General features: G+C 41.5%; 2 protein-coding genes across 4 annotated transcripts in view; one reads left to right on the top strand and one right to left on the bottom strand.

Moving 5' to 3' along the window:
- JAZF1 (JAZF zinc finger 1) overlaps positions 1-20,654 on the top strand; it is a 384,746-nt gene extending 364,092 nt beyond the window's left edge. Inside the window, exons 4-5 of the mRNA XM_007521609.2 lie at positions 14,171-14,340; positions 18,249-20,654. Of these exons, the coding sequence (XP_007521671.1) occupies positions 14,171-14,340; positions 18,249-18,425 (347 nt within the window). The 3' untranslated portion in view covers positions 18,426-20,654. The remainder of the gene's footprint in view (positions 1-14,170; positions 14,341-18,248) is intronic.
- Positions 20,646-22,556, bottom strand: part of TAX1BP1 (Tax1 binding protein 1) — a 50,244-nt gene continuing 48,333 nt past the window's right edge. For 2 of the 3 annotated variants that reach the window (XM_016187499.2, XM_016187500.2), the window contains exon 18: positions 20,646-22,481. In XM_016187499.2, coding sequence (XP_016042985.2) covers positions 22,280-22,481 — 202 coding nt within the window. In that variant the 3' untranslated portion in view covers positions 20,646-22,279. The remainder of the gene's footprint in view (positions 22,482-22,556) is intronic. The other variant, XM_060196046.1, reaches the window with a different exon arrangement.

Genomic DNA, 22,556 nt, shown 5'->3' on the forward strand with positions numbered 1-22,556 from the left:
TTTCACCATTGAGTATGATGTTGGCTCTAAGTTTGCTATATATAAACTCCACTATCTTGAGGAATTTTCCATCTATTCCCATTTTTTTCTAGTGTTCTGATCATAAAGAGATGTTGTATTTTGTCAAAGGCTTTCTCTGCATCTATTGATATGACCATGTGGTTTTTGGTCTTGCTTTTATTGATGTGGTGGATCACATTGACTGATTTATGTATATTAAACTGACCTTGCATGCCTGGGATAAACCCCAGTTGGTCATGATGAACAATCTTTTTGATATACTGCTGTATCCGGTTGGCTAGAATTTTGTTCAGTATTTTAGCATCTATGTTCATCAGAGATATTGGTCTGTAGCTTTCTTTCTTTCTATCTTTTTTTTTTATGTCTGCCTATAGTGTATAGCTATTGTAACAAACTGGGTTTTTTTTTTAATTTTTATTTATTTATTTTTTAGAGCAGGGGAAGACAGAGAGGGGAAAAGAAAAATAGACACCTGCAGACCTGCTTCACTGCCAGTGAAGCGACTCCCCTGCAGATGGGGAGCCGGGACTCGAACTGAGATCCTTACGCCGGTCCTTGTGCTTTGTGCCACATGCACTTAACCTGCTGCACTACTGCCTGACTCCCTGGTCTGTAGTTTTCTTTTTTGGTTGTGTCCCTGTCTGCTTTTGGTATCAGAGTGATGTTGACTTCATAGAAGCTGGAAGGGAGTATTCCAGTGTCTTTAATCTTCTGGACGACTTTTAAAAGTAGAGGTATTAGTTCTTCTTTAAAGTTTTGTAAAATTCATTTGTAAAACAATCTGGTCCAGGACTTTTATTCTTGGGAAGGTTTTTGATAACTGTTTCAATTTTATTAGCTGTGATGAGCCTGTTCATATTATCTAGTTCCTCTTTATTTAGTTTTGTAAGTTCATAGGTATCTAGATAACTACAACAACAATAAAAAAACAACAAGGGCAACAAACGGGAAGATAAATAATAAAAAAAAATAAATTTTAAAAAAAAGCCTCTTTTGTTCTTTTTCTTCCCTGTAGGCTATGGGAGCCTGAAGGCTTTTAAACTATAAGTAGGCTTCTTAGCTTAATCCCTCACTCATAACCTAGAAATAAATCAGGGTGGGGCAGAGATAATATAGTGGTTATGTAAAGAGACTCTCATAGTCCCAGTGTTAGGCCACCAAGGTATAGATCTTATCCTGAGTTTCCTGGGTATTTCTCTGTTCCCTGGTGTCAGGACAGGGCCTCCCTCTTGCTGCTGCAGCTTCTGAGGGCAGTAGCAATGGAGACTCACAGTTGCATTTGGTGAGTCTTAGTGGAATCCTCTGCTCCCTTCAGCTGTCTTCTTTTTGGTGAAACAGACTGGAGGTGGTGCCTCAACTGGTAAACTGATGGCCTGTTATCAGCCCTTTAATCTCTTCCTAGGCCCCTCTCTGTCCAGGAGCCACACGTATTTGCACTTACCAGTGATTTGGTGGGTTCCTGAAGTCGTTCTAGTCTTGTCTTGTGGTCCCAGATGATCTCCTTGGAAGTCTTTAACATAATCATTAGACTTGCTAGCCCAGCCCCTCTTCTTATCAGTAGGTATTTCACTGACTTGTGGCTTTTATTTCTGTATCAAAAAAACAACACAGAGGGACTAGAAGAGTTTGCAGGGACCTGGGTTTGAGCCCCTGGCCACCACATAGGAACAACTGCACAGAAAGGCTTTGCTTTCTCTCTCCACATCTCCACATCTTTCTCCCTCTATCTCTTACCCTCTATCTTAAAAAAAAAAAAGAGGAGTATACTGGCAATGATGAAATCATGCAGGCACAAAACCCCAGTGATAACTCTGGTGACATGTGGCATGTGCGCGCACATCATTGTATCTTCACTAATCCTTCAGCACTTTACTACTTGCCTGGACTTCTCTTCCTCTAAGTAACATCATCTTGCAGCCGGAAAGCTGTGACCTAGTGTCAGGAGGTCTGATGTTGCCCTTCACTTTCATTTGTTTGTTCAGCAAGTATTTGTTGAGGATTTACTGTGTCCTTGGCACTTTCAAGGACACCAAGAATTCAGTCATGTGTAACTTACTTTGTGGTGGAGGAGAAAGGTTACAAAGTTGAAAACAAGATCACTGAAGGCTGGGCAGTGGCACACCGGGTTGAGTGCACACTTTGCCATGCATAAGGACTAGGGTTCAAGCCTCCAGTCTTTACCTGCAGCATCGTGAGCAATGAAGCAGGTCTGCAGGTGTCTCTCTTTCTCCCTCTCTGTCTCTCCCTCCCTTCTCAAGTTTGATATCAAATAAAACAAGAAAAAAAAGGGGGGGTGAAATTGACCATCAGGAGTGGTGGTTTTGTTGTGCAGGCACCGAGCCTCAGCCAAAGCCCTAATGGCATATAAAAAAAATAAATAAACAAGATCATTGAGAGGCTATAAAGGCAGTTCACTGGGTAGAGCACATACCTTATCATCCTCAGGCTCTGGTTCAGTCCCCAGTGGACTCTGGCAGCCCCATGGACAGCACCAGTGCCATTCAGAGGACAGCAGAGCATTGCTTTGGTGTATCCCACATGCATACTTTAGAAAAAGAATTTTATTTATTTTAAAATATTTATTTCCTTTTTGTTGCCCTTAGTTGTTTTCTATTGTTGTTATAGTTATTATTGTTGTTGTTCTTGAAGTCATGATTGTTAGGACAGAGATAAATGGAGAGAGGAGGGTAAGACAGAGAGGGGGAGAGAAAAACACACACCTGCAGACCTGCTTCACCGCCTGTGAAGCGACACCCCTACAGGTGGGGAGCTAGGGGCTCAAACTGGGATCCTTCTGCCGGTCCTTGTGCTTTGCGCCATGTGCGCTTAACCTGCTGCGCTACTGCCCAAATCCAAGATTTTTATTTTTAAAAATACACTGAGATCACTGAGAGTTAGATGTGTTCTAGGAAAGGTAGACATACGGAAGGCAAGTTAAGGAGGAAAGAGGAGCATGTGGGATCTATGAAAAAGGGGTCCGCATGGAAGGCTAATAGTTCATCCTGGGTTAAGAAAGTAGATGGCAACAAGAGAATGCCTCAGAAAAAACAAACAAAAACAGAAGGAAGTAGAGGACGAGAGAGGAGAGGAAATAAAACCAAATACCTGATGGGTTTAAATATATATGAAGAGATTGAGGGTTCTGTTGGAGAATGTGGGGTGGATTCAAGCAAACAGTGCAGTAGACTGGTTCAAGATGCAGGCTCTGAAGCCTGATGGCTGTCTTGGAACCCTTGCTCTACCACAGAGGACCTTTGAGATCTGAAACAAGGCTTTTTGCCTCTCCGAGTCTCCATTTTATGTAGAATGAAGAGCATCAGAACACCAACTTCTTAGAGCTGTTTTTGCAGCTGAAAAGAAATAGTAGATGCACAAGCCTTTACAGCTAGGCCTGGCACATAGTGTCAGCTGCTCTTATAAGACAGAGTGAAGGAGATAGCATGGTTATGCAAAAAGACTCTCATGCCCGAGGCTCTGAAATCCCAGGTTCAATCTCCCTAGCCACTGTAATTCAGAAATGTACAATGCTCTGGTTAAAAAGTATATATGAACAGGGAGTCAGGCGGTAGCGCAGCGGGTTAAGCGCAGGTGGCACAAAGCGCAAGGACCAGCATAAGGATACCAGTTCGAGCCTCCAGCTCCCCACCTGCAGGGGAGTTGCTTCACAGGCGCTGAAGCAGGTCTGCAGGTGTTTATCTTTCTCTCTCCCTCTCTGACTTCCCCTCCTCTCTCCATTTCTCTCTGTCCTACCCAAAAATAAGGACATCAATAGTAACTACAACAACAAAACAACAAGATCAACAAAAAGGGAATAAATAAACATAAAAAAATATGATCAGTAGGATGAAAATAAAAAAAAAAAAATAACAACCCTACCCTATGACCCTGCAATTCCTCTCCTGGGAATATATCCTAAGGAACCCAATATACCCATCCAAAAAGATCTGTGTACACCTATGTTCATAGCAGCACAATTTGTAATAGCCAAAACCTGGAAGCAACCCAGGTGTCCAACAACAGATGAGTGGCTGAGCAAGTTATGGTGTATATACACAATGGAATACTACTCATTAAAAATGGTGAATTCTCCTTCTTTACTCCATCTTGGATGGAGCTTGAAGAAATTATGTTAAGTGAGATAAGTCAGAAACAAAAGGATGAATATGGGATGATCTCACTCATAGACAGAAGTTGAATAACTAAACAACAAGGGCAACAGAAGGGGGAAAAAAAGCCTACAGGGTCCAAGTCCCAGTGATAACCCTGGAGGCAAAAAAAAAAAAAAAAAAAAAAGTTGAAAAACAACATCAGAAGGGAAACACTAAGCAGAACATGGACTGGAGTTGGTGTATTGCACCAAAGTAAAGGACTCTGGGGTGAGGGAGAGAGTTCAGGTCCTGGAACATGATGACAGAGGAGTGGGGGATATATTGTTACATAGAAATGTTATGCATGTACAAACCATTGTATTTTACTGTTGACCCTAAACCATTAACCCCAATAAAGAAATAAAAAAAGATTACAAGTAAGAAAAAAAAAAAAAGAAAGAAAGAAAATGCTGAATTTGGCAACTTACTGGGTGGAAAAAAAGAAAATAGTAACAACCATATAGGCTGCAGAAATGATGTATATTAACTCCAAAGGTGGTAAAAATGTAATCACAACTCACTAAATGACTTTGTGTTAGAACAATGCAAATGGTGACCACCAGTGAACCATAGTGCTATAGTGAAATTCTGTAAGGAGGGGGGGAAGCATGTGAAAGATCAGAATGCTAATACTGCACTGGGGGATGTCCAGAGAGAGCTGAAATTGATGTGGAAAATGAGTAGTAGAGATAAGCATGTTACTTAGAAAAGAGAAGGCCACCCACCTGCAGGGGAGTCACTTCACAGGCGGTGAAGCAGGTCTGCAGGTATCTATCTTTCTCTTCCCCTCTCTGTCTTCCCCTCCTCTCTCCATTTTTCTCTGTCCTATCCAACAACAACATCAATAACAATAACTACAACAACAATAAAAACAACAAGGGCAACAAAAAGGAACTAAATAAATATTTTTTTATATTTATTTTATTTATTCCCTCTTGTTGCCTTTTTTTTTATTCTCGTAAAATAATGACATATATACGGACAGATAAAAATAAGTCAACCTTTCCCAAAAAATCAATATGCTACATTTTTTTCCCTTGTAATGCAGGTCATTAATATTCATACAAAAATGGTAGTGCAGTGACAGCAAATTAAGATTCTCTTGAGGTGTCAAATTCTGGCAAATACATTAGCAATGAGATGCCTTCCTGCCTTATAGATATATCATTATATAAATTAGTTTTAATTAGTCCTGACCCACTTTTTCCTTTTTTTTTTTTAACCAGAGCACTGCTCAGCTCTGGTTTATGGTGGTGCAGGGGATTGAACCTGGGACTTTGGAGCCTCAGGCATGGGAGTCTGTTTGCATGACCATTATGCTATCTACCCCTGCCCAGTCCTGACCCACTTTATGTGAACTGAAAACAGCAAAAAATCTAAGTGAATTGGCAACATGTGATTCTGATCAAAGATACACTTCTGAAGACCGTGCACTAAGCCTCACAAATTCTCGTGGTCCTTGCTCTAGACTTTGGTTTAATTTCAGGATGTCATTCTCTTCTATCTCCTCCCTAATGACAGAGACAGCCTTGATTCTCTGAGTCAATAGTAATCTTTCCTGCATAGGACTGAACTCTTCTAATGCATTTGAAAGCTCTGGGAAATAAATCACTGGATTATCCCATAGTGTCAGAACACTTTTAAGGGTTCACATAGAGAACAGGCCATCTATAGAGTGAAAGGAGAAGCAGAGGGTAGGCGAGCAGAGGCTGAAGAGGTGTGGGCTAGACTTACTTGATGCAAGATGGCTTTTGTGGAGACTGAGAAGAACTTAGCAGCAGAGGCATGCAGTGGTATTCCAGAGCAGGTTGCATCCAAGTGGGTGTGTGTGTGTGTGTGTGTGTGTGTGTGTGTGTGTGTGTGTGTGTGTGTGTGTGTGTGCATGCAGTGGTATTCCAGAGCAGGTTCCATCCAAGTGGCTGTGTGTGTGTGTGTGTGTGTGTGTGTGTGTGTGTGTGTGTGTGCATGCAGTGGTATTCCAGAGCAGGTTCCATCCAAGTGGCTGTGTGTGTGTGTGTGTGTGTGTGTGTGTGTGTGTGTGTGTGCGCGCGCGCGCAGTGGTATTCCAGAGCAGGTTCCATCCAAGTGGCTCTGTGTGTGTGTGTGTGTGTGTGTGCGCGCGCGCAGTGGTGTGTGTGTATTCACAGCTCCAGACCATCTTGTTTCTTTTAAATATTTCTTCAGGTGCATTCGACTTTCAAAAATGAGGTGCCAGATTCAATCCCTGGCATCTCATGTGCCAGGGTGATGTTCTGGTTCTCTCTCTAAAATAAATGCATATATATATATTTTTTTTTACTTATTTATTTATTATTGTATAGAGACAGAGAGAAATTGAGAAGTGAAGCAGGTCTGCAGGTGTCTATCTTTCTCTTCCCCTCTCTGTTCTTCCCCTCCTCTCTCCATTTCGCTCTGTCCTATCTAACAACAATGACATCAACTACAACATCAATAATAACTACAACAACAATAAAAAATAACAAGGGCAACAAAAGGGAAAAATAAAAAAAAATAAAAATAAAACCACAGTGGATTGAACTCCGGACCTCATGCCACTGCACTTCCTCCAAGGCTGCACCACATTGTTTCTTGATCCATTAAATCATCTCTGATTTCTATATCCTTTTCTGACAACCAATAGCTGTTTTTCCGAAGACTTGTAGAATATAGTTGTCTTATCATGAAATTCTCTCCGCTAGGTTTTCCTCTTTCCACAGACCACAGTGTTGAGGTGAGCTATGGGAACCACCCATAACTTCCTCTCTCAGCCCTGCCCACCTCATAGCCCCTGTAATACAGACTGTGTCAACGCACAGGTTGAAACGGAGATACCCAACCCAAGAAAGATTAGTGACATGATGGCAGAGGAAGACCTAGTGGGGGTTGAATTGTTACATGGAAAACTGAGAAATGTTTCACATCTACAAACTATTATATTTTACTGTTGACTATAAGCAAACAAAAGATGACAGGCATTCCTGACATGTGACTGTGAAAGGTGAAGTTACATTGCCTTGTAAAAGCTAACACTGGTACATGTCCTTTTAAAATTCTTGATGTCCAAGGAAATAGCTCACTTGGATAGTTTGCTGCTTTGCCACGAATTCCACCCAGTTTCAAGCCCATTCCTTACCACATTGAAGGAAGCTCCAGTGCTATATTCTCTCCCCCTCCCTCCCTCCCCCCACTGTTTCTCCCTCTCTCTTTTCCTCTTCCTCTCTCCCTCTCCCTTTCCCTCCCACTTCAGTCTCTGTCTAAATATAAATTAATTCATTCACTGCAAAACCCAAGGACGACAGGGTCCTAGCACTTAGCTGTGGGAGACTCAGCATCTGTCGCCTACAGTCTCATTCCCCTTCCCCCTTAAGTGGCTTGTGCAACTCCACACAGTGTGGCTATTGTCCTCCCCAGTGGGTCACAACTTTTTAAAAAAATATTTATTTATTTATTCCCGTTTGGCGCCCTTGTTGTTTTATTGTTGTAGTTATTATTATTGATGTCCTTGTTGTTGGATAGGACAGAGAGAAATAGAGAGAGGAGGGGAAGACAGAGAAGGGGAGAGAAAGACAGACACCTGCAGACCTGCTTCACCGCCTGTGAAGCGACTCCCCTGCAGGTGGGGAGCTGGGGGCTCAAACCTGGATCCTTGTGCCGGTCCTTGCGCTTTGCGCCACCTGCGCTTAACCTGCTGCGCAGTTACCGCCCGACTCCCGGTCACAATTTTCGTCAACTTGAAAATAAATCAAAGGAGCACCAACACTGAGCCACAGACCCAAGTGCTGTCCAGCCTATCTCTAGCCAGGGAACCTTTGGCATAGCCCTGATCTGCTGCACCTGGCTTTACCTTCTATTATGTTAGGGAGAGGAAGACACCTCCCGAGGAGGTACCCCAAACCTAAATGGCAGGGACAGCAGCTACAGTTTTTTTTATTTTATGTTTATTTTTAATATATATATACATATATATATTATTGGATGGAGACAGAGAAATTGAGATGGGGAGATAGAGAGGAAGAGAGAGAGACACCTGCAGCCCTGATGTACCATTCTAGAAGCTTTCCCCCTGCAAGTGGGCATCAGGGGCTTGAACCCGGGTCCTTGAATGCTATAATGTGAGCACTTAACCAGATGTACCACTGCCTGGCCCACACGATGTTTATTTATTTATTTAAATGTTTAAAAAATATTTATTTTCCCTTTTGTTGCCGTTTTTTCATTGTTGTAGTTATTGATGTTGTTGTTAGACAGGACAGAGAGAAATGGAGAGAGGAGGGGAAGACAGAGAGGGGGAGAGAAAGATAGACACCTGCAGACCTGCTTCACCGCCTGTGAAGCGACTCCCCTGCAGGTGGGGAGCCGGGGGCTCGAACCAGGATCCTTACTCTGGTCCTTGTGCTTTGCGCCACGTGCGTTTAACCCGCTGCGCTACCACCCAACTCCCATGATGTTTATTTTTTAAAAAGAATCTAAGTTAGGGATTCATGTAAGTGTCAGAATGCAATGGGTAAATGAGTTCATGTGAAAGCAGACAAATGATATGGTCCAGGAGGTGGTCCAGTGGATAACACAATAGAAGGCTGGCAAGTGGTGCAGTTAGTCAAGTGCACAAGTCACCATGCACGAGAACCCAGATTCCAGTCCCTGGGCCACACCTACAGGGGGGGAAGCTTCATAAGCTGTGGAACTGGCTGCAGGTCTCTCTCCCTCTCTCCTCCCCCTTTTGCCCTGTCCCTGTCTCTATCATAAGAGGAATAAAAAAGAAGAGAGAACCAGGTCGTGGTTCATTTTTCTCCTTTTGGAAAGTTATGAGGAAATTAACAAAGCTAAGAATAGTAGGTTGGTACAGATGTTTTTGTAACTAGGGCTGTAACTTGAATTTCAGGTTAACTCTTCCTAAATTTCAAAGATGTTTAAAAGGAAACTAAAAACAGTTGATGTTGTGGTGTCAGATGTTTTCTGCAGGACGCTGCATGCCTCACCTAGCAATTTTTCCAGATGTGAGCTCCAAGTACAGGCTGTATCCAAGCCTGTGTGACTTTGGGCACATTCAACCTGCAGCGGTCCTCCAACTACAGAATCAAAGAAGGCAGCTGAGAAACCGGACCCACATCACAGCTGTTGACAATTCTGTTTGATGACAGGGTAGCATGTGGAGCATAGTGATACAAGCAGCAGTAAATCACACACACACACACACACACACACACACACACACACACTGTTGTACAAAGCAAGCATCCTCAAAGAAAGAACACAGGACCAGTACATGAAGTAATCTACTCACATGGCATTTGGCTTATTTATCAAATCCTTCTTTAATGCTTACCATATGCATTACCGTGGGCATTATTTGTTTAAAGTGCTTTTTTGTTTGTTTGTTTCCACCAGGGTTATTGCTGGAGCTCGGTGCCTGCACTATGAATCCATTGCTCCTGGAGGCTATTTTTCCCCTTTTGTTGCCCTTGTTGTTGTTGTTTAAAATCATTGTTGTGGTGATTATTGTTGTTGTTATTAATGTTGTTATTGTTGGATAGGACAGAGAGAAATCGAGAGGTGGTGAAGACAGAGAGGGGGAGAGAAAGAGAGACACCTGCAGACCTGCTTCACCACCTGTGAAGTGACCCCCCTGCAGGTGGGGAGCTGGGGGTGTTCAAAGTGCTTTTGTTTTTTTTAAAAAAAGGAAGAATTTAAGGAAAGACAACCAGAAGGTGTAATAGGTGTAGGTGTGGTTTAGAAAGGAAGTGAAGCCAAGGGCATAGAATTGCATAAAAATAAATAAATAAATAAAAGAATTGCATAAAAATGAGAAAAATTAATAAATTATATATATTCTTTTATTAGGTAGAGATGGAGAAAGGGAGAGAGACACCTGCAGCCCTGCTTCACCATTCATAAAGCTTTCCCCCTGCAGGTGGGGACCAGAGGCTTGAGCCCCAGTCCTTGCGCACTGTCTTGTAAGCACTTAACCAGCTGCGCCACTGCCTACCCCTACCCTTTTATTTTCAACCCATACTTAGGGCTTTGAGAGAACTATGGTGTTTAGTGTTAGAGAGATAGACACAGAACTTTGGTGGTGAGAGTGGTGTGGAAATGTTAACTTATCATCTTGTAAATCATTAAATCACTAATAATAATAATTAAAAAATTGGGGGCCTTCTATTCAAAAGGCTGCGGGTTCAAGCCCTGGCATTATAGGGAACACCAGGGACAGCAATGGAGAGCTCCATTCTTGATGGGGTAGTACTGCGGACTAATAGGGGAGGCCATCGGTGCTGTCGGGCAAACATGAGTTTCCAGGTTCACTCCTGGTACTGCATATAAATAAATAAATAAATCCACTGGTTTTTATAACAACTTTAAGAGGTGGTAGTATTTTTAGTCCTTCAGAGTCTTAACGCTCAGAGATGTGATGTCACTTGCCTAAGGTCACATAGTTTCTGAGTGGCAGTGCCAGGGTTCAATGTGGTCCCTGCACCACCCTGTGGATGGGAGGTGCATAGCTTCTTTACGCTAGCATGGCCTCTGTCTCTATCTGGAATCCCTTTTGCATTTTTTTCTTTCTGGTGGCGTTTGCCAATAAGATTCAGAATCAACTTGTTTGCTTTCACAACAAGCCTTTCGAAAGGTAATACAGTTTCATGTTCAATAGGTGTATTCTATAGTATCACATACAAAAAAACTTATCTAACAATTTTTAAGCACTTTATTATATCAGTGTCTGATGCTCCAGTGACATTAATTCTTTTTTTCTTTTTTCTTTTTTTTTCACCAGAGCACTACTTAGCTCTGGCTTATGGTGGTGCATTGAACCTGGGACTTCAGGGCCTCAGGGATGAAAATCTCTTTGCATAACCATTATGCTATCTAGCCCTGCCCCAGTGACATTAATTCTAATCATTGAATTAAGCCGTGAGAGGAAAAAGGGGAGGCCAAGTAGCTTAACATTCAGATAACAGGCCCAGACAAGATATGAACCCAGCTCTGTACCTTGCCCTTCCTTGTTATAGCACAGAATTAAATATAAATAGTTCACTCTCCATCCTCAAAACACCCAAAGAGCCTGTGGTGGATTGATTGGCAGAGTGTGTGGCCCAGTTATCCCAGGACAGTGCTGGCTTTCACTCTCAGAGGAATCTGGACTTAGGCAATAAAGTCCCTGGTAGCTGGATTCAGTGTGGCTTCCAGGTGACTGTGCCCAGAGCATCAGCCCCTCCAGCTCCGGTCCCTTTTGATCCAGTGAGGTTTTGAAGTTTTATCTTCTTCTGGGCTTCATTAAGTCCTCAGTTGGTCTGAGGTTCCCCCCCACACCCTCCCAGTTGTAAATGTTACATGGTTCTTGGTATTCAGGTTAACAAATTAGCCCAATTAGATGGGTAAATTAGTCATTCTGACTTTCAAGTCCTGCTAGAGGAACTTTTCGAAATAGCATTTTATAGTTTTTTAACAAGCAATTTAAAGGACACCACCATGTGGCATTTGTTTTAGAGTAAACTGTCCTAAACAATGTCCTACTTAAAAGCAGATTTTGAGATCTGCTCATAGACGGAGCCGGAAATGTGTCAGTACAGAGGGGTTGTCTCTGACTAGAGTTTCCAAACTGGGACTCTTGTTTCTGAGAGCTTCAGCCAAAACCCAATGGGCTCCTTGAAAACCACATTGGATCCCCGAGTCTAAGGGCAGGGGACGGCTGCCAAACTGTTTGTTCTGCATTACTCAAGAGTGTCTGAGCCACATCAAAAACAGACTGCTTTTAATTCCATCTGAGTGGTAGATGGTGAAGAACCAGAAATTTGAAAGGTTGACAGGGACCCCCTCCAAGTTTGCTGATACTGGGGACTGGGATGCAATGTGAAAGAAAGTCTCTTAATAACTAATTGAGAACACATAAGCTCTTGGGCCTTTGCAGGGCTGTTTGCTGTGAGCTTAAAAGTGATGGCCGGGGAGTCGGGCGGTAGCGCAGCAGGTTAAGCGCAGGTGGCGCAAAGACCGGCATAAGGATCCCGGTTCGAGCCCTGGCTCCCCACCTGCAGGGGAGTCACTTCACAGGCAGTGAAGCAGGCCTGCAGGTGTCTCTTTCTCTCCCCTTCTCTGTCTTCCCTTCCTCTCTCCATTTCTCTCTGTCCTATCTGACAACAACAATAATAAAGCAACAAAAGGGAATAAATAAATATTTTTTAAAAAAGTGATGGTCATAATCTACTTCACCGAACCACTAACAATGAAATGAGATGATGCATCTAACGTAACTGAAATAGGAGAGGTTTCTCAATCAGCTTGGGGTTCCTTCCTTCCTGGATCCTTTTAACTGTGAGCCTCAGATGCCGGCATCCTTGTTCCTAGCTCTGCTGGCTCCTCAAACCATCTTATTAATGCCTATTAAAATGAAACCCAATAAAAGCACCAATATTTGGTGTTGAAATAATTGCTGTAACAGAGCGAGCCCAGGGAGCACCCAGGCGGGCCACTATTTAGCCTCACACCTGGGAGATGAATTGCACAACTGTAATTGCTACCATATAATTCTTATTAATGTTGTGCTATAATTCCTATTTATTCCACGGGGCTTGTAAATGCATTAGAACTTGTCAACATATTAGTTTACACTGTTTATGATCTGTAGAATTATGTCCTTCAGGGTTGTATTGTGTAAAAACCCAAAATAAATGGCCTTGGGGCTCATTAAAAAGAGCAGCTTGACGGGGCTACTTGTTGAAGTGGTTCTCCATCTTTGCCATCCTGAACAGAAGTCGGTGGAGAGGACTGATTTTAAAGCCAGTTCTAAGCAGACCACTTCACCTTAGGACTAGACAAGGGGCTTTAAGAATAGACAAGAGACTCCTGTCGTCCTGAGCTGTCTGGGATGGATCAGTCCTTCCAGGGAAAGGCATGTGTCGCTAAAAGGATCCCGGTTCGAACCCTGGCTCCCCACCTGCAGGGGAGTCGCTTCACAGGCGGTGAAGCAGGTCTGCAGGTGTCTATCTTTCTCTCCTCCTCTCTGTCTTCCCCTCCTCTCTCCATTTCTCTCTGTCCTATCCAACAACGACAATAATAACTACAACAATAAAACAACAAGGGCAACAAAAGGGAATAAATAAATAAATATTAAAAAAAAAAAGGTTAAAAAAAAAAAAAAGCCACAGGTGTACTTCCTCAAGAACAGGTGTGATAGGGGATTAGACTTCCACGAGCTGGACTTGAATTCTGCCACTGACAATTTGCCCTAGAAACTCTGGGGTACCCCCTGAGCCCTAGCTTGGAGCCATCTCTTTATAGCTCCATGTTTTCTCATGGTTTCCTTCAGCTCAGCCTATAAAGGAAAAGATCTGGTATTAATTCCTTCTGAAGTATACATACCTAATTAGAGTAACTTGTAACCACACCCCACAGATTTTTGCACTTACTAGACCAGTAAAGCAAAAAACCAGAGAGACAGGATTCTGTCCACTGGAATATGGGGCAGTGCTTGTGTGTAGTGTGTGTGTGTTTGGGGGTTATGTATGTTGCTGTATGTGTGTGTGTGTGTGTGTGCGTGTGTCCAGAATCTTCCCAGCATCTTGGTGATTCCAGATTGGTCTGTCAGAGTGTCAGGATCAAGTTCTTGTTCAGCTAATTCCTGAATTATTATTATTTTTAAAATTTCTTTATTGGGGGAATTAATGTTTTACATTCGACAGTAAATACAATAGTTTGTACATGCGTATCATTTCTCAGTTTTCCACATAACAATACAACCCCCACTAGGTCCTCTGTCATCCTTCTTGGACCTGTACCCCCCCCCCCCAGAATCTTTTACTTTGGTGCTATACGCCAATTAATTCCTGAATCATTGAGAAGTCCTTAATTTGCTTTTTGATGGGACTGCTAACATCTTCCCCCAAGTAGTGTCCTAGGTACTAAATGCATTTGCTTTCCCTTATGGCCTGGAATATCCTCTCCCACCCAGGACAGACACTGTCACAGGCTGCCCCCTAACACTTAAGACTTCTTCTCTAACCCCGCAGGAAGTGAGTATGATGAGGAGGAGGTGGACTATGAGGAGTCTGACAGCGATGAGTCCTGGACCACAGAGAGCGCCATCAGCTCCGAAGCCATCCTCAGCTCCATGTGCATGAATGGTGGGGACGAGAAGCCTTTTGCCTGCCCAGTTCCCGGATGTAAAAAGAGATACAAGGTAAAGAAGGGGTGACCCAGCATGGCACAACTACAGAGAAGGGTGAGAGCAGCCCCTTCTCATTTCACCCAAGAGCTTGCAGGTGCCACCTTCTCCAGGGTTTGGGGTCCTTACTGACCACCTTCTGATGCCTGGTTTGAGAGTATTTAGGGGGGTTGGGAGTGGCAGACAAAGATGTGTGTTTGTGGGGGGTAGCTAGGGGGAGAACCCTATCTTTGAAATTCTCCAAGTCCCTGTCATATCAGGGGACTCAGAATCACAAAGGCATCACCTATTTAGCTGCCAACCCCTTCTTCACTGGAGGCTTACCAGGTGGCTCACAGAAGGCCACTTTGCCAGTTGGAAGTCTGCAGAACTGGCAGTTCCCAAAGCCCTTTGAGAAGAAGGGTTTTTAACTTCCAGCTGAGGAAGTTTTGCTCCCTTCTCCCCAGAAGCATGAAAGGAGATCAGGAAAAGGGCTTTGATATTTTTCTCACCAAACCACCTACTTGAGTTTCAGATTCCTCTCTATAGGTGATGCTGACGGGGGTGTCTCTGGGTGTTAGGGGCATAGTTTTTTCTTTTAAGGAAACTCAAAAGGGAGAAAGCCAACATCTGAGTGGTTCAGGCTTGTTTGTTTTTGTTTTGTTGTTACCAGGATTATCATAGGACTTGGTGCCTGCACAACAAATCCATTTCTCCTGGTGACCTTTTAAAAATTAATATTATTATTTTTAAGTTTTAGATAGTGGGTGAGAAACAGCAAAAAATAGAGAGGGAGACACCTCCTGCACCACAAAAAGAATTTTGGCCCATACTCCCAGAGGGGTAAATGATAGGGGAAGTAAACCAGAGGTCTCTATAATACCTATTTCCCCTGGACCTGAAACATTTGTCTCCAGGAATCTTGTTTTTATACTGTCAGTGAAGGGGAAGCAAATCTGGAAAACACTAGAGGAAGCCAGGCGGGGTTTCACTTTTCTGAGAAGAGGGAAAAAACAAAACAAAACGAGACACCCGTAGTAATGGGTGTAGGGGTGACTTAGAAAGTGAAGGCAGAACCGTTGAAAAAAATGGGGAAAAATATATCTATAGATATAGTTATAAAATCAGCCCGTATTTGGTGACCTTGGGAGAACTACTGTAGTTTCCAGTGGAGGGGATGGGGCTGGATGAACTCTGGTGGTGGGAACAGTGTGGAATTTTACCCCTACTATCTTATAGTTTTGTAAATTAATATTAAATAACCAATAAAAAATAAAAGGGGGGTCGGGTGCAACAGGTTAAACGCACAGCAAAGCGCAAGGACCACCATAAGGATCCTGGTTGTAGCTCCCTGCCTCCCTACCTGCAGGGGAGTAGCTTCACAGGTGGTGAAGCAGGTCTGCAGGTGTGTGTCTTTCCCCCTTTGTCTTACCCCCCCCCCTGCATTTCTCTCTGTCCTATCCAACGATGATGACATCAATAACAAGAATAAAAAAAACAAGGATAACAAAAGGGTAAATAAATATTAAAAAGAAAGAAAGAAATGAAGGAAGAAAAAGGATATATAGAGAAAGAGAAAAGAGGTTCCATGATGCAGGTATCCCCACGAGGTGGTAATCAGGCTCGAGCCAGAGCCCTCACATAAGGTGAGGTATGCACTCTACCAAGAGAGACATTTTCCACTACCCTCCCCCAGGTATTTAAAAAAAAAAAATTTGCAGGTCTGCGAGAACATTCACACAGTAGAGTGCACACCTTTCCGGGCAGGAGGGCCCAGGCGGGAGCCTCAGCACCACATGGGAGTACCATGGATGGTACCAGGAGAAGCTCCATGGATGGTGGAATGCTGCTGCGATACTCACCTCTGTCTCACTGTTTTTTCTATAAGGAAATAAAGAATGGGCTGAGAGCTATAGGTCAGGGAGCAGGGGGGTGGTACATGCACCAGGCTCCAGTCCTGAGGACAAAAAATAAAAAACAAAAATGGCGGGAGTCGGGCGGTAGCGCAGTGGGTTAAGCGCACATGGCGCAAAGCACAAGGACCGGCGTAAGGATCCCGGTTCGAGCCCCCGGCTCCCCACCTGCAGGGGAGTCGCTTCACAGGCGGTGAAGCAGGTCTGCAGGTGTCTATCTTTCTCTCCCCCCCCTCTGTCTTTCCCTCCTCTCTCCATTTCTCTCTGTCCTATCCAATAACAATAACATCAATAACTACAACAATGTTAAACAACAAGGGCAGCAGAAGGGAAAATAAATAAATACAAAATAAAAATAAATAAAAAATTAAAAAAAAAAAAAGGCATCTGGGCAGTGTGGCAGCTGGTGGAGTGCACGTTGTCATGCACAACAATTGGATTCGAGCCCCCGATCCCCACCTGCAGGGGGAAGGTTTCACAGTGAAGCAGTACTACAATTGTCTCCCTAGATCCCCATCCCCTCTCACTCTCTATCAAATAACATAAAGAAAATAAAAGGAAAAAAAAATGACCACAGGACCAGCAGATTCATCGTTTAGGCACCAAGCCCCAGCAGTAACCCCAGTGGCAACAAAATAAACAAAGAATGCAGACTTTCCCTTGGAGTGTTAACAGCTTTTTTAAACTCCACAGGTGAGAAATACAAAAAACAGAAATATACCGGGTATATCTGATGATGTACTAATTTGTCCATAGTCCATAGACTTTTTCTAAAAGGCTTGAAAAATCTATTGATGGCATAAGCTCTGCCTTATGGGGGATTGAACCTGGGACACAGAAGCACTTTTTACACAGCTCATTTAAATGTCTCAGAACATTTAAATATGGATCAACATGCCAGCACCCATTTTCAGCGGGGAAGCAATTACAGAAGCCAAACCTTCCACCTTCTGCAACCCACAATGGTCCTGGGTCCATGTTCCCAGGGGGATAAACAGGAAAGCTTTCAAGGGAGGGGATGGGATAGATAGTTCTGGTGGTGGGAATTCTGTGGAAATGTACCCCTTATCCTATGGTCTTGTCAGTATCTCAATTACACACACACACACACACACACACACACACACACACACACACACACACCCTAAAACACGGGGGCCGGGCAGTAGTGCAGCAGGTTAAGCGCACATGGAGCAAAGAGCAAAGTGTGAGGACTGGCTTAAGGAACTAAGGATTCCGGTTGAAGCCCCTGGCAAGGGGGTCACCTCACAAGCAGTGAAGCAGGTCTGCAGGTGTCTGTCTTTCTCTCCCCCTCCTCTCTCCATTTCTCTCTGTCCTATCAAAAACGACAACAAGAATAACTACAATAATAAAACAACAAGGGCAACAAAAGGGAATAAATAAATACTAAAAGCAAGCAAGCAAGACAGAGACAGTATGGCTGTGCTCTGCCTGCTTTCCAGATGCCACTTCTGTGATTCATGGAAACTGGTCCTATATGCTCTGCCCTCTTGTTGCCTTTTCACCAATGTCTGAGGTAATGACCAAGTGTAACACATCAGCTAGATTAAGAGGGAGCCAGGGGCCAGGTGAGGGTGTACATACACTACCATGCACAAGGACCTGGACTCAAGCTGCAGGGGAGTCGCTTCACAGGTGGTGAAGCAGGTTTGCAGGTGTCTATCTCTCCCCCTGTCTCCCACTCCTCTCTCCATTTCTCTGTCCTGTCCAAAAACGAAGACATCAATAACAACAACAATAATAAGTACAACAATAAAACAAGGGCAACAAAAAGGGAAAATGAATAAATATTTTTAAAAATTTCGTGTTATCATGTTTATAACTCAGGCTACATAGCTCACAACACATTAACTCTTTTTGAAATGTCTGAAGTTTATTAAAAGCCTACTCTATAAGCACTTGCCATCCACGATGTCCAACTGTATCACAGACCCTCACTCAAACTCCCCCATGTCTGATAAGCACTGTGATTTCCTCTAATAAGAAGTCATGTTTGTGTTTTCTCTACAGAATGTGAATGGCATAAAGTACCATGCTAAGAATGGTCACAGAACACAGATTCGTGTCCGCAAACCATTCAAATGTCGTTGTGGGAAGAGTTATAAGACAGCTCAGGGCCTGCGGCACCACACAATCAATTTCCATCCCCCGGTGTCAGCTGAGATTATCAGGAAGATGCAGCAATAATACGCTGGTCATAACTGTGCCAAGAAATCCTCACCAGCAGTTGCTGATTTTGAAAACAGCCACCTTTTTTTCAGGGGAAGCATTCAGCAACCCTTTAAAAAATTAAATGCATGCTTTAAATTTTTCTGTAATTTTGGAATGATGTATCTTTGTAGAGTTACTGATTTTGTACATTTGCACATGTAATCACCATACCCATTTTCATTACTTTGATATAAGGTGCTAAACAAACAACAACAAAAAGCTCTAGGTCTTCAGCACATTTCCCCCAAAACAAAATAAAATTGAGGGCATGTTGCATATTGTTTAGTTGTATTGAATTGACATCAACTGGGGGGGGGAGGGGCTGGCACTGAGATTTTTTTCCCCCAAGATTGTAATGTGATTGAAATTTTTCAACACATCAACTCACTATGTTTAAAACCAAAATAATACCTTCATTATCAAACTGGTTACCATGCCTTACATAATGGAGTATTTGTGAGTAGAAAGACTTTAGGTGATGGAAGTATAAATAAGAATGTTTAACATAATATGCTAAAATATTTTCATATTTAACATACATAAAAGGTGTGCTTTCTGTGTTTTATATTGTCTTGCAAATCCTTTTGCCCTTTAACAAGCTGAAAGTCTTGCCATCTAACTTACCGATCATTTCAGTGTTAAAACTGGCATTTTTGTACAAAATAATCTATTGAGTTCACTCATTATGTTCATTGAGTGCCTGTAGGTGCAAGGGATTCCATTTATGCCTCTTAATATTTGTGGACCAAGATACCAGTTTAGTGAAATACTTTTCCCTGAAGTCTATTAGAAAACACTTTGAAATACGTGCAAATTTTGTGTGTGCAACTTAGTTTTGTCTTCATCATTAGGTGAAGTTTTAAAGCACTTTGTAGTTCTCTATTGCCAACAAATTTAATGTTTTATGTGTTGCCAATTCTTGCAACCATTGCCCTAACAAGTCTGTGGCTTTGCAGGTCAGAATTAAAATTCCAAGCAAGTTTCATAAAGGACATTTTTGTTAAGACCCCCCCCACACACACACACCTGATGCCTCTTCTTTGAGACCATTTTATTTTGACTTTTTTTTTTTAAAGGCACTTTTCCCATTACATTGTAGATGTCTGTATTCCTACTGGAAATGTCTGTTTCGCTTCATAAAAACATTTTGATGAAATATGAAATTGAGCCTTATTGACAATTAAGTGCTTCTTGGAGTAAGTAGTCAAAGAGTGACTGATATATGATCTATTTAAGAGTAATCTAAGTCTGGACCATTCCTGAAGTTTTTTCTCACCAACAATACCATCATGCCTTGAGTGTTCTTTTCTCCCAAGTGCTATTCCTTATACATTAGAGTTTACCAACTGCCTAATTATGCAATAAAATTGCTTTGAGAAGGCTAACTGCCCACAAAACTGGTGAAAGAGACTTGAATTTCTGATTAAATAGCTTTCTTTACATGTTCCCATTTTATGAAAGTCTTAGAGCTGGGAAACAGGTGTCCCTCCTCAGTTTCAGTCATTTTTGAAAGGATGACAATTTTGTTAGCCAGATAGGTAAGCTTCTATATTCTTGTGTTGTGAATCCCTCATAATGAGAGATTTAAAGTATTTATAAAGACACTGCCCTCTAAAAATTTCCTCAGATCTCTGAAGAGTCATCTTGGTTGTGAATACAAAGTATTATCCTATTCATTTAAAAGGGTGATCCAGACATGAGAAGCAACTAGTTGGTGCACAAGAAGGCCCTATTTGGCTATTTCATATCTACCTATAATTGACCAGATTTTTTTTTTTTTTTAAGGAAAGTGATTATTATTTAGCTTTTGCTCCTTCTAGTGCAAGAAACTGCAGACTGGATCAGTAGTTCAACAGCTAAACAGTCATGAAATAGTCAATGTGCATGTTAAATTACTTTCAACTACAAAACAAATTCCCATTTCTATTTACTTATTCATTGTGACAGTATTACTAAACAGGTATGGATGGGAATATTTTGTTATACTGTGTATAGTGAATGTATTGTAATGTGTCTGTGAAAACTGTGCTTTAAATTATATTTTCATATGTTTTGTTGGGGACAGAACACATTATGTTTGAAAGCAACAGAAGTTTGTTTTAGAACTGAAGGCAACTTAATGAATCAAAATTCCTGTCAAGAAAAGCTGCTTATAAATGTAAATGAAATCACATTTAAAATAAACTGCCTCTGACCCAAAATAAACTTGGCTCTTTATTTTCATTGGCATCCATTATGAAGACCAGCATCAAGATTGCGATGTAAACAAATATATCCACATTCAGTGCTTTAGCCTATCTTAATCTTTTGACGCCTTCTTTTCTTTTCTTCAGTTGATGCATGTAAATTTTATTCTTTAAAGTTTTACTTAAGACTGCATAGCGCATAGCTATTAGTAATAAGCCATCAACATAGGTTTTAGGCTTGTAAAATGGAACAATAGCATTTCACAAGTATCAGTAGAAGTACTATAACATCCAAAGGATAATTTTGGGTTAGAATGGTACATAATCATTAACTCTTATTTAACCTAAATATATTCTGTCTTATAACCTATCAGAAAGTTAAAGGCTTACATCCTAGGGCTGCCATGCCTAACACCTGGAACCTCGGTAATACTGTTTTTGTCCTAGCTCCAAAAACCTATTATAACCTAGGGTCCAACAATATACAAATCAGTTCCTAGAAACAAGTACAACGACATGATGCAATGCAACTCATATATATTACCCAGAAATGGTACAGTGCTAAATATTAGATAACATCTTAAATAGCTGATTTGCTTACAACTTAAACATTTTGATAACAAAAGCATCAAAATAAAAATCAGTACTTTCAATTTGTAACATTTATATTTTAAAGGAAATGAAATACAATTTAGACATTTTTGTCAAGGGAAAAAAAGAGGAATGCTTAAAAGGTTAGACTTAATGAAAAATTGACAATGAAATTATACACATCTCCAAAGATGTGTTCCTTTTAATGTTGAGGAGTGGAGATTTGACACACTACTTTGACTCAGGTTTATACATTACATTTTTAATTACTTACTAAAGATGCCAAGTTATACTCTCACCAGGAAAACGTAAAAAAGACGCTATTTTTGTATTTTTTATGCCACACGCATCACTGCTTATATAGTTATGAAATAATTGTATTGACATATCTTGTTCCATTTTCTCATTAGATATACCATTTTAAGTTGCCCTGAAATAACATTACTTAAAACTAGCAAAATATGCCTTCAGTTAATTCGTAAAACAAATATTCAGATACAAAAGAATATTTGCTGTACTGCAAGCATGTAATCATATTCTACGTGTAGCTTCCACTTCTAAAGAGTGTCAAAATTATTTTATATGCTAAATTATGGGATGTTTCTGTATTCAAAGAATCAGTTTGCAAGACTGTTAGGATAAACTGTATTTATTTCATAATATATTTAGTAGTCATGCTCAACCAACAAGGTTAACAGAGAATTGTAAATATTCTGCTAAATAACACATTTCTTTTTCCAGTGCAGTAGGATTAAAATAATCCGTTTCCTTTATCCATATAGTTTTGCAAACTGGGAAATAAATAAAGACAAAGATACACAAGAACCTCTTTTCTTAAAGCAGGTAAGATTAACAGAGGTAAATTATATTTATTGGTAAGCCAAAGATTTACCCTGACCCTAGTAACACCAACTCAAACTAGCTCTTAGTCAGAAAAGTGCAGTAGAGGGTGCATGAAGAAAGTGACACTTTGTGGTATCCACAGTAGTCTACTTGAGGTGATTTAAAAAAAAAAAAAAAACTACTAAAATTTGAACTCACAATAAAAAGTAACTAGTCAAAATTTAAAACATTCTGATCAAAATGGGTCTGCACATGCCTTTCAAATCCTTGCTGGTCATAGTCGGGAGGAAACTGTTCGCTGCACATTGGGCACACCTTCCAGTGACTTTCCACGTGCTCTTCAAACTTGCTCTGATCATAGTTGGGAGGGAACATTAATTCACAGAGGGGGCACTTCTTGTGAACATCAAAGCTTGAAGAAATGGGAAAATACAAGAGTTACATATTTCTATTACCCAACAGCAATAACTGTCAGGATACAATTATC

This window comes from Erinaceus europaeus, chromosome 8 (assembly GCF_950295315.1).
Source record: "Erinaceus europaeus chromosome 8, mEriEur2.1, whole genome shotgun sequence".
NCBI lineage: Eukaryota > Metazoa > Chordata > Mammalia > Eulipotyphla > Erinaceidae > Erinaceus > Erinaceus europaeus.